Below are 12343 nucleotides of genomic sequence, written 5' to 3' on the forward strand. Positions count from 1 at the left end.
CGCAGGGTCCTTGTTCAACTTCCTGGCCTGGGGGTCCCCCGCAAACCTGAGTTCAGAGGTGGGAAGGCAGGTGAATGGCCACCCATGCAGGACGATCCCAGCCATGGCCAGCAGGGGACGCCCTTTCTTTTCCAGCCGACACTGCTGACCAGTCCTGCTTTCAGCCTTTACGTAGACCGGGGTGGGCAGGCAGCGGGGCAGAGGGCCTGGCACACGGGATCCAGCTCGACTTCCCCTTACAGTTGAGGAAACTGAGGCCCGAGGGGCAGGGAGAACGGCGGACGTTACTCAGCAGCCCGCCAGCCACACGGCTGGGTTAGAAGCACCGGCTGGGGATCTGCTCAAGTTTAACTGAGCCTCGGTTTCCTCATCTGCAGGCGGCCACTGAGGGTCTCGTCCTTCCTGCGCGTAGGGGACAGGCTGTCTTGCCTTCCGTGAACTGTGGAGCACAGGCCTTGAGCATCTGCGGAGAAGAGAGCCTCAGAAAGACAGGGCCTTGGTGGGGAGCCCTGGCAGGCAGCCTCTCCTCGCCCCCGTCAGCTGGAGGGACCGAGCCCCGGCAGGTGGCCCTCCAGCTTCCTCGGCTGTGAGGCAGCACGGACTCAGCTCCACCTTGTAAGGTGCAGGTGACAGAGGACAGTGCGGAGCTCGGTGAAGGCAGCAGGCGCTCAGTCAGCTTCTCTTCCTGGAGTCCCCTCTGCCACTTCCAGGCCTGGCCCCAGGGGACGCAGGGGGACAGTTCAGCTCTCTAAGAGAGCCCGGGCTGGGGGAGGCCCCAGGGCGGGAGGGGGAGGGCTGAACCTGCAGCAGCGAGGGGCCCACGGGTCTGTGGTCCTGGCTGGTGCTGGCTGCCTTCAGGAGGCTGGAGTTCCCTGGTTCCCACAGGGTGAGCCGGGCTCTGCCCCATCCTGTGGCACTCAGGTGAGGAGGGTCGCTGGGCCTGGGCACGGGGCAGCTAAGGAGAACGCCCCACACCTCCCGAGCCAGGCCCGGCCAGAGACGCCCCTCGCTGGTGTGGACATCAGGCGCAATGTACCTCCCCTCTTGTCACCTTGCCTGAGCAGAGGGCCACACAGCCAGAGCGGCAGGCAGGCCTGGCTCCCGACCCCAGCACTTGGGCGCTCAGGCCCATGAATTTGACAGATGCCCCACAGATCCTCTCTCAGTGTGCCCCCTACAAAGTCAGCCCCAGACCTCCCCAACCTGCTGCCCGGGCAGGACAGGACGTATCCAAGCAGGTCCTTGTTTCACAGTCCTCGGGCCACGGCAGACATGGCCAATCCACCAGGCCCTCTGGGAACCCGGCTGTTGATTAAGGATGTCTGCCGTGGCACCAGAGGCCAACGGGTCCGGGTCGGCTCAGAGTGAGGCAGATGCGCCAGCGGCAGGTCAGGGCTGGCATGCGGGAGAACTGCTCCAGGACCCTGGTCTGGGTCAACACTGTGCCGACGACATCATGCTCCGTGGGACCTAGACGGACTCTTGAAGCCACAGAGCCAGCGGTGATTAACTGTCCACCCTGGGAAACCAGACATCTGCACCAGTGACAGGCAACAGGGGACTCCGCGCAGCGTGTCGTCCCTTGACAGGGCCGAGGTCGAGGGAAGGGTGCTGGGTGGGCCTCACGTGTCTCTGTCCACTTGCTTGACTGGCCGTCCGGGCTCCCGCAGGGCAGGGAGCGGCCCGTCCTGCCCGCTGTGGCAGGAGTTGGCCAAAGGCCTCCTCACTTGGCAACTGCGCTTTAGGGAATCCATCCCCAGGAAACCATAAAAAGAAATACACAGGAGCGCACTCAGACTCGCAATTCTCACACAAGCAAGCACGGGAGACCGTGCCCGAGTGTCCGGCAGAAGGGACACCTTGAAATACAGCGTGATGGCTCAGTCACCTGTGATGACCAGCTGTCAGAGGACGGACTGATGGAGGCGGACCGTCCAGGGGACAGCGGGAACCTGTGCTGAGCGGGGCAGGACGTGGTAATTCCCCTGTGCCTTAGAACTGGCCGCAACACGGCGGAGGTCCTGCCCAGCTGCTCTGTGAACGGCGCCCAGGTCCAGCTCACGTTGCTCCTGCCCCTGACCCAGGCAGGACACAGAGGATTCAGTGGACCCCAGCTTCCACCGACAGAGGGCACCGGCAGAATCTTAAGTGCCAGGGACGGATTCTGCACTTCTGCAACACAGGTGACATCTAGGCCCAGGACTTTGGGACCCAGCTCTCCTAGTGTCCCCTGCCATCGGCCTAGTGTCTGTTGTACTCTCTTCCCTTTGTTTGGAGACTGAAGCCCCCTGGGCCATCGAGTTCCCTGCATTTGCATGTGACCTCGGTGGGTCCCCAGAGTCCTGCCAGCTCTGGCCTGTTCAGCAGAAAACCCTCCTCTGCCCCTCCCCCCCATAGACCTCCCCCGTCTTCCTTCCTCCCATCCTCTGGACCGTTCTGCCGTCCCCCCTCCCCGTGGTCCCCTGTCCCCATGGGTGTAGGCTCCACCGGCACAGGGCCACCTCCTCCCCTCGGCCTGCCTGGTTCCCCCTGTTCCGCGTGCCCTCTCCTGGGCTCTGCTCGCTGCTGACCTCTAGGCCCTGAGGCACCAGTCCCCGAGCTGCCCCCTCGGTCATTTCCTCACGGGGCCCTGCGACCCTGTACTGTACCCACCTCACGCTGGGGCCAGCCTGGCCAGCGCCCCGCAGGGCCGGGTGCGTTTTCTACTCCCCCGCGTGTGCACCCGACGGCATCTGGGGCCACGCGTGTCCCACGGCACGTCCCTGACCAGCCCCCAAACCCTCCTCACATGCTCCACTCTCCCTCACGGGGGTCTCAGCCTTACCAGGGCACTGGTCCCGAACTCTAGAACCTTCCTTGACCCTCTTCCCTAAACCCAGCTCGCCAGCAAGCCCCGCCAGAGTCTGGCCACCCTCACCTCCCTGGCCGCTCCGCTGGCCCATGGCATCACCGTCCCACACTGGGCCGCGCGGTAGCCCCCAAGGGGCCTCCTGAACCTAACTGGGGCCGAGCAGCGGCCCCTTCACGTGCCAGTCGGACCCCGTGGCTTCTTCCCCTCTCAGGGCTGCAGAGTCCCTCCAGAGGCCCACAGGGCCCCCCCCCCCCTGGTCACGGCCCGTGCGCCTCTCTGGCCTCATCTCCTCTGCGGGGCCCACACTGGCTCCTTGAGGCCAGGAGGGCATGGTCCCTGCTGAGGACACTTGTGCCAGCTGCTCCCTCAGCCTGAAGCCCCTCCCTCCCCTCCCCGCCCCCAGCCTCCACCTTCCTAATCCCAGTTCCACTCTGTGCTCTTCCCCGGGCGCCCTGCGCCTCCCACCTGGCCGCCTGGACGCTGACCTTCTGTTTGCTGTACCAGCCGGGCCTCGAGAGCGCCTCCTCTCCCCTGATGAATCCCGGCTCCCGGACCCCCACCCGGCGAAGCTTCTTCCCCATTTCCAAGCCCCCAGCTCCTGCCACGATTCTGCACACAGAGTCCAAGGCCCACCTGCCCATGACCACCTGCCACAGCCCACCTGCCCACGGCCCACAGCCACCCCAGGGGAACCGCCCCAGTGGCCTGGACAGACCAATGCTCAGGACCTCCCAGCCTCCCAGATGAGCCTGGAAGCCTCTGGAAAGCTGGGCCTGGGCCTGGCCTGTCAGTGCCCGGGAGCTGGCACGAATCCTGGCCCGTGGCAGGAAAAGGAAGAGGCGCAGGGAGACGCTCGGGCTTGGGGGGCGCGAGGCTCAGGATTCCCAGCCTGCCCGCCCTCCCCCACGCCCGGCGCAGAACAGGCCACTGCCCACAGGGCCAGCTGTCTACGACCCAGGGCCCCACATCCTGACGGTTCCGGAGAATTCCGAGCCCCACGTCCCTATTCTTTTGAATTCCTGAAATGCCACTTTAGTTTTTCCGTGTTGGCCATCGCGTCTGCGGGCCACAGGTGGATGCCACTGACCTGGGCAGGCGTCTGTGGAGGACGAAGCACAGTGCTGAGGGCTGGGTGCGGCAGAGACCTGGGCAGGAAGCCTGCCCCACCACTGGCCGGTCGTGTGTCCCTGGGTGAGACCCCTGACCCTTGTGTGTGACAAGGGAAGACAGCGTCCTCCTCATCCTACCGCTGGGGACGTGACCTGAGAGCCAAAGCTGCCAGCTGCCAGGTGACACTTCCCAGCTGAGGTGAGGCTGTGAGACCACCTGGACTGGACGCTCGCTGCCCTGGAGCCTGGCAGGCTGGGGAGAGGACGCTGGGGCCACTCAGCCACTGGGCAAGCCTCGGCCTCGTGTGGGGGCCCAGGGCCCAGGACCCCCAGGGGTAACAGGTTTTAGCTGGGAAGGGCTGGCCAGTCCCCGGGAAGACCACAGACCTGTGGACACGGGGAGAGAGCCGGGGGCAGCAGGGCAGAGGGGGGCTGCCCTGGAGGAACCCAGAGCTCACCTGGAGGACAGCCCCCTCCCGCTTCCCCGGAGCCGAGCACCAGCAGCAGGGAAATGGGTGGGACGGGAGGGCGGGCGGGCGGCGGGTTCTGTTTTCCAGCCTCTGAAGGAGAATCCAGGAAAAGTCCTCCTTCCTCCAAATCTACACTAAAAATAGTGGCCGTGGCCAGGCCGGAACACACTCCCTAGGCTTGGGGGAGGGGTGCTTCTGGAAACAGCTCCACCAGCCTCAGGCCCCACGCCCACACCATGACGCCTGTTTTTAAAGGCTCACGGGGGTGTGTAAGGTCAAGTCTCAGGCAAGACGATGGCTCTGGCTCAGTCCTAAGAGAGGAAGTGGGGACGTGCAGCAGGGGACAACCAGAGGACTGGGAGGTGGGTTACCGGGGTGCAAGCTGGAATGCTGTGTGGCTTGGGGAACTCATGTCCCTCTCTGTGCTTTGTATAAGAAGCTGCTCTGGGTGCTGAGTGATGTGGAGACTGGTCCCACCAGCTCTGTCTACTCTAGGGCCGTTCAAGTTTCAGTGCAGGTGACAGCCTGGTGGCCAGTCAGTGTCTTCCCAGGCGAGTTCAGAAGAGAGGAGAGGCAGTGGAGAGCAGGGTCCAGAGGGCAGAGCCTGGAGCCAGACCTCCTGGCCTCAAATCCCAGCTCCCCACGCACTAGCTGTGGGACCCGGAGCAAATCACGTCAGGCCTGTCTGTGTCCGCAGGGGAGGGACGGGGTTCCCACCCAGGTATGTGCCCCGTGAGCAGGCACCGTGTCCCGTCACCCATCAGCCTGCAGCGGCTGCGAGGCTCCAGCAAGAACCCAGACATGCTCCCGAGACGCGGCCACAGCCAGCAGAGCCCCGGCACCCGGTGGACCTCAGGGCCCAGGAGAATGAGGGAGGGTGAGAGTCACGCACGGCGAGGACGGACCCCATAGACGGACCGCCGCGCTCCTGGGCCAACGTGGAGGTGAGATGCCGCCAGCGAACCCACCTGGGCGGGCAGCAAGAGGGGACAGTGCCAAGGGCACAGGAGGGCTTCGGGTGCTGAGCAGGCTCGACTCCCAGATCTGGTGCTAGTCACCCTGGTGGGGTCAGCTTGTGAAAATCCGAGACGCAGGCCCGAGACCTGCGCTGTCCCACAGTAGGTGACCCTTCAGCAAAAAACTGAGAACTGCGCCTGCCTTGCAGGGTGTCCCCGGAATAGCGTCCAGCGTGTGGACAGCCCGGGGCTCTCAGCTCTATGGTGCAGGTGTGTTGGCCCCAGGACACTGGGGGGCCCTGCAAGGGCCTGGGCAGCTCCAGCTGTGGGCACATGTCCTCCTACCGACCCTCGGGCCTCCTGGGACTGGGGGGGACATGGGCTCCGTCCTCTGTTGAGGTCCAGCTCAGTCCTGCATGGGCCCCGGCAACGTGGTCCGGTGCCCCTGTGGGTAGCGGTGAAGAGGGTTCCCAGGAAGGACGGGTGGGGGGCTGGCAGGAGGTGTCAGTGGGGCCTCCGTAGCGATGGCGACGGTGACGATGGCGATCACGGCGCAGTGGGTATCTCCCCAGAGCCGCACTGGCTCAGGTATCGGTCTCCGCCTTGGAAATATTTACTAAAACTTCCTTCAAAGCAACCTAGGAGGGGGACCCTCATCCTCCCCAGCTGACCCGTGAGGACACTGAGGCAGGGCCGGGTCAGCCTGGCCCGGCTGGGGAGAGGCAGGGGCAGGGCCAGGCAGGGTGACAGTGTCCAGATGGCTGGTGCCCGGCAGGGCTGTGGGGAGCAGCCTGGTGGCCCCACCCACGAGAGGTTCCGACCCCTGCAGGCCACAGCTCGCTTCTCCCAGGACGGCTGCTGGGCCAACCCAAATCTCGGTCCAGGCAGAGCTGCAGCAGGACACCGAGGATGCTAGTCGCCTCCAGCTGGCCAAGTGACTCCAGGAGACCCGCAGCCTCAGGCTGCAGTCACCTGCACCCGGGCTGGAAGACCCCAGAGTCTCGGGAGCTGTGCAGACGCCATCACCAGGCGAGAGCTCCTGGGCCCACAGGTGACCGCTGCAGACCCCGCGGCCAAGAGTGTCAGCAGACCCCAAAACTCACCCCCTCGTCTTCCTCCTCCCCTCCCCCAGGGCCCCGCCAGGGCTTCCAGGATGTGGGGGACAGGAACGTGGGGGGGGGGGCTCTTCTTCCCGACTCCTCACGGCCTTGGCAGAAAGAATGAGCTGGGATCCTGCCTCTGAGGTCCCCTCTGCGGGGACTCGTGACTGCAGCCGGGAGCGCAGTGGCAGCAGGAAGCTCTCTGGGCTCGTCCACCGACGGCCACTTCTTCTAAGGCACCGTCTCAGGGAATCAAACACCGCGGCCCCCGCAGGCCCGAGATACCTGACGCTGTTCCTTTAACTGGGGGGCGCGAGGGTTTACAGCAAGACGGGAAGTCTACTGTAATTAAGACCTCGATCAAATATTTAGACCGCCACGTCCAGATCCGTTAATGACCATACATTTAAATGTTAATGAGTATAATTAGATGAGCGATTAGCCAAGCCTGCCACCAAACACATACGCAGGGCCGGTGAACCCCCGCACTGTAGAATCCCACGTGTGAGCACACGGACGCGCGTTGACGTCGCCGACGGGTTCTGGTTTGTCTGAGAAAAAGTCCAAAGGGTGGCCCGGGAAAGGGACAGGGAGATGGAGCTATCAGGCTGAGAAGAAGGCAGGGAGATGGAGGACCCTGAGGACCCCCAGGATCCTTAGAGGTTGCGAAGATCAAATAAGTGAGCAGGTGAGAATTTGCAACCCCCCACGGACGGGGAGCTCACTACTGCCCAGGGTGGCCAGTTCCAACTCTCAGGTCTCACCCTAGAGGCAGGATTGTGTGAATGGCTTACGGGGGGTGACACTAAGTCTCCCCCAGAATTCTAAGGCTTCAAATCCAATCCCTCAGGACTAAGGGGACCCCAGCATCTACAAAAGGTGTTTTAAACAGTCAAGCGTCTCCTTGGTCAAGAACAAGATGGGCGGGACCTGCAGCAGTTACCAACAGGAAGTCCCACCAGGAGCATCCAGCAAATTCACCGCAAGAGACCGTGAGCAGGAGACCATGAGCCGGGCACCCACCGGGCTTGAGGCTGGGGAAACCAGACAGATAATGTCTCTATCTTGACGGACAGTCACAATGACACATTTTTAATGATTATTTAAACAGGATGATTTACGTGGGAGCTGAGGTCCATGTGGTGGGGACGTCCCCAGGCAGCAGGTGGGCGCAGCCTGGGACAGTCTTGCCAAGAGCAGGGATGAGCTCCAACAGGGCTCAGCCTCTGCAAAGGCCCTGGGGCAGCGAGGAGCAGGTGGTGAAGTCGGGGACAGCTGGTGGGGCTCCCTCCTGGGGGCAGTAGGCCTCCTTGGATCTGCTCTGAATTGGTTTCCTGTGGCTACAGGAGCACAGTCTCAGTGGCTTCTAATCCTCCCTCAGTTCTGGGGACGAGGGGCTGGAGATGGCGGTGTGGCAGGGCCACAGTCTTTCCAAGTCTCTCCCCTTTCCCAAATGCAGTCACTTTCTCAGGTCGAGCGGAACCCGTCACTCAGGCCACAGCTGTGCTGAAGGGGCCTCCCTCACTCCGGCTGCCTGGGGAAGACGGGGGACACACGGACACAGGGAGGCCGGCCAGGGTCGACAGCTGTCCTGCCGGGAAGGGTGGTGGCCTGTGGCCACAGAGAAGCAGGCAGAGCTGTGTACCCCAAGGAGGGGACTGTGCCCACCCCCAAACTCCTAAGAGACAGGGTCACGAGGCAGAGCCACAAGGTGTCAGGTGCCTCCCTAGGAAGGAGGGAAGTGCGTCCCTCCAGCTAACCATGCCAGCGGTCCCCGAGGGCCACCATGGGCCCCTCCCTGCAGGTGAGAGGTCTGCACACACGGAGCTCCGGGCGGTGACCTTCCTCCCCGAGGAGTGACTGACTGGATTGTGGGTTAGACGTCAGGCTCTGGTGGTTTTGACCAATGTGAGTCACTCTGGAGCTGGAGAACAGCAGAATGTGGGACGGCAGCAAGGAAATGTCACCCCTCCCTGGCCACCACAGCCCGTCCTGGGCACGTCAACTCTTCAAAAGAAAGTACTTAGTGCTCACAGCATCTCTACTGCGCTCCAAGGAGTCGGAACACCATGAACCTCAAGATGGGCCCTGCACAGGGTGCTACTGTATCGCCCTCATTGTACAGAGGAAGGTCACCAGGGCCAGCCTGGCTGGTCAGTCGGGGGATTTGGCCTGGAGAGGGCTGGGCACTGAGCGAGGTGACGGACTTCAGGAACAGCCTCACCTGCCCTTGCACTTCCCGGCTGCTCCTAGGAGCTCCTGCAGGGGGGGCAGGGGGGGGACAGATCAGGAAGGGCCTGAGGTTCGGAGACAAAGTCACTTCAACAACAAACCAGAGACCCTGCTGGGGGTTCAAACCAGTTTTCTGGTTCTTCAGCCTAGTTCCTGCTCAGCACCTGTCCAGGTGGCTGGTCCACCCCAAGTCGGAACCCTCCACTGAAATGAGCACCCCTTTCCTCAGGTTCACAGCAATCAGGTCACCTGAGCATCCTCCTGTCTCCCATGATGATCCTTGGGCTGGGGGTGAGACTCAGAAGCAGACACTGATGGACAGGGAGGCAAAGAAGTTCTGATCCACGAAATGACTATTTCCCTAAGGAGCCACAGGGCATTTGCACTTACCGCTTGTGGGACCTTAGACCCCTCCCCAATCCTAAGCACATGGTGCAGTCCCCTGTCTCCTTCGGGTCAGTTGCTGTCACCTTTCTAGAGAGGATTTCACTCCTCCTGCTGCCTCTAAACTGCAATGTCACCAGACACCCTCTCCCCTGCACTCTGTTCCCTCCTAGATTAATTTTTCTCGAGACTCTTTTCCCGTCTGACTCCATCTGTTTTGTTCTCACTTAACCGTCTTAACCGCCATGGCCCTAGACCACAGAAGGCGCAGATCCATACGTGTGGGAGCGTTTGGTGTCTGTGCATGGGGTGCAGAAGGGACGGGAGGAAGAAGGGTCAGCAGGAGGGCGCTCGGAGCTGCCAGGCCCAGAGCTGGAGGCTGGGGTCACTCCAGGATAGAGGACAGCATCTGCTAGGCCACGGTCACCGGTGGGAACCGTCAGTCTCACCTGAGCCCTGCCCACTCGGACCCTGGAAGAAGGGTCCCAGCAGGGGGCTGGCTGTGGGCTCTGGGCACGGCCCGTGGGCTGGGAAGGGCGGCCTGCCTGTCCCGTGGCGATTTCCTTTTGCCCTGGGCGTCTCTGAATGCCACCAATCTCTGTGTTCTCATTCCCTTGATGCCCGTCCTCTGCTCCGTCCTGGGGCCTGGGACAAGCGCCCCCCCCCCCCCTTTAACNCCCAGGGGCCTCTGTCACTTCTTGGTGTCTCTGGGTGCCTAGAGCCGGAGGGTGGCGGCTCCCACCTTGGGCTTCTCTAGAGAAGCGAATGGGGTGACGCACGACGGACGTCTCAGGATTCGGGACGGACCTGCCATTATTACCACTGGGGCTGTGGACGGTGCCATCTGAGGCTGAGGGATGGACAGAAAGGCCCTCCCACAAGAGAGACGGGGTCTGCACCGGCCACCCACCACTGGCCATCCCCGGCCTCTTCCTCCTTCTGTCCTAAAGATGCTGAGTGGTCCCCACCCCCGATGCAGGGCCCAGCGTTGGCCACAGGGGACAGATGGCCTACCCACGTCGAAGCTCACGCGTTCTGCCAAACTCCACGACCTGCCTGAGGCCAGACCCAGGCTGGACAGAAACAAGGCTCCTGAAGTCTCTCAGAGTAACCCCAGGGGTAGGCAGAGAACTGGGGCCACTCAGTGCTCGGGGCCCAGGTGAGGCAGGTGCCACGGGGGGAGGGGGCGGGGGAGGAAAGCAGGAGGGACAACAGGACCCAGAGTCTCACTCCCTAAGGCCAAACACAACCCACAGCCCTCCGGCCACACCGACCAGCCGAGCCTCTCACGCCCCATCATTTCACCCCCGAACATGACCGTGGTGCCCGCACGAGCTTCTGGGGTACACCTCGTATGCCAGCAGGTGCCGGAAGGGGCAGGCGTCTGTATCCCACCACCGGGTTCAGGTCCCGCTCCTCCACTCCCAGGGGCCTCTGTCACTTCTTGGTGTCTCTGGGTGCCTAGAGCCGGAGGGTGGCGGCTCCCACCTTGGGCTTCTCTAGAGAAGCGAATGGGGTGACGCACGACGGACGTCTCAGGATTCGGGACGGACCTGCCATTATTACCACTGGGGCTGTGGACGGTGCCATCTGAGGCTGAGGGATGGACAGAAAGGCCCTCCCACAAGAGAGACGGGGTCTGCACCGGCCACCCACCACTGGCCATCCCCGGCCTCTTCCTCCTTCTGTCCTAAAGATGCTGAGTGGTCCCCACCCCCGATGCAGGGCCCAGCGTTGGCCACAGGGGACAGATGGCCTACCCACGTCGAAGCTCACGCGTTCTGCCAAACTCCACGACCTGCCTGAGGCCAGACCCAGGCTGGACAGAAACAAGGCTCCTGAAGTCTCTCAGAGTAACCCCAGGGGTAGGCAGAGAACTGGGGCCACTCAGTGCTCGGGGCAGCAAGTCAAGGTGCAGCCAAGCACCCGCCGGTGTCCTGGTGGCCAACACACTGCGCTCCCACAGCGGGTTCCTGCCAGGCCCTGGGCACTCCCCAGGCAGAAGGGGGAGCGTGTCTCCAGCCGGGCAGGAGTCGGGGGACAGGGCCACCTCACTTCTGCCCCTGCTGGTGGCCCAGCTCCTGGGCTCCTGCACCACCTGCTAAGGAAGCCGGCAGGTCCCTGAGAGTGGGGCTCGGCCCTCTCATTGGCCAAGGGAGAACAGCCCCGTCTGTCTCCAAGGACGAGGCAGGTGCTCTGTCGGATGACCCAGCAGCATCCACGTTGGCTGGACACCTGTGGCTTTCTAAATGCCTGAGCCCTGGAAGCTTTGGAAGCAACAGATTCTTAACAAACACATTACTTGAGCTGTTGCCCGACGGCCGAGGCGCTGACCCATCCAACCAGGAGAGCAGCGGGCGAGGTCAAGGCCCCACCCAGCTTCCACCTGCCAGGCCCACCCGCTGCGGCCACACCCTGGGCAGCCACACCCTGGACGACAGGGGTCTCCTGCAGCAGGACCTCAGCTGCCGTGTGGAGGGGCCCCCAGAGAGAACACTGCGTCCCCGCTTCTGCAGGCCACCTGACCACCACGGCGCCTCCAGGCCGTCAGCACCACAAAGGGCAGGACGACGGAGACGTCCATCCCGTGAAGGTCGTGACAAAAATCAAGTCCACAACGACCCTGATCAACTCCACAAGAAGGGTCCGTTTACACGGGATTCAAGGGACGGAGGGGCCCATTACAGGACACCACGTGTCTGCGATCAGCAACTCCAAACGCCACAGAGACGCGGGACAGACACCGTGGCCCCCAACAGGAAACCGGCAAGAAGAATAAAAATACAGAAAGAAGTCAAGAAGGACAAGCAGGGGCGGGACCGTGGCTCCTCACAATGAGGGTATTTTTGGATCCTGATTCCAACAAAATAAAACAGCAGGTGAGCGCAGGGGGCACGGGGACCCAGAGACGGGGACCCAGGGACGATGGCTTTTCTTCAGGTGGATGACCCTTTGGAGCCCCACCTCCCACGGATGCCGAAGCCTGCAGACCACATGACACATCTGAGGACTGATTTGAAGTCATGGGGGGAGGGAGTGGAGGAGGGTGGGCGGAGCTGGCCATGGGGTGGCGGGTGGCCGGCCAGGTGACGGACGGGCTTGGGTTTGTCCCGTTATTTTGCTAACTTCTGTCAATGACTGGAACTTTGCATAGTAAGAAGACCTGCCACCAAGGTGGTGCTTGACAAAGCGTCTCCTCTGCTTTGTGGCTGGCGCTGTCCTGCCTGCTCGGGTGCCCAAG

At 62.8% G+C, this 12343-nt stretch overlaps 1 protein-coding gene across 8 annotated transcripts in view; it reads right to left on the reverse strand.

The window, feature by feature from the left end:
- Positions 1–12343, reverse strand: part of Kazn (kazrin, periplakin interacting protein) — a 122450-nt gene that overhangs the window by 55899 nt on the left and 54208 nt on the right. The window contains exon 2 of one of the 8 annotated variants that reach the window (XM_048816289.1): positions 47–463. The exons of the other annotated variants lie outside the window; for them this stretch is intronic. Coding sequence (XP_048672246.1) covers positions 47–86 — 40 coding nt within the window. The 5' untranslated portion in view covers positions 87–463. The remainder of the gene's footprint in view (positions 1–46; positions 464–12343) is intronic. 8 annotated transcript variants of the gene reach the window in all.

Source organism: Marmota marmota, unplaced genomic scaffold, assembly GCF_001458135.2.
Source record: "Marmota marmota marmota unplaced genomic scaffold, marMar, whole genome shotgun sequence".
Lineage (NCBI taxonomy): Eukaryota > Metazoa > Chordata > Mammalia > Rodentia > Sciuridae > Marmota > Marmota marmota.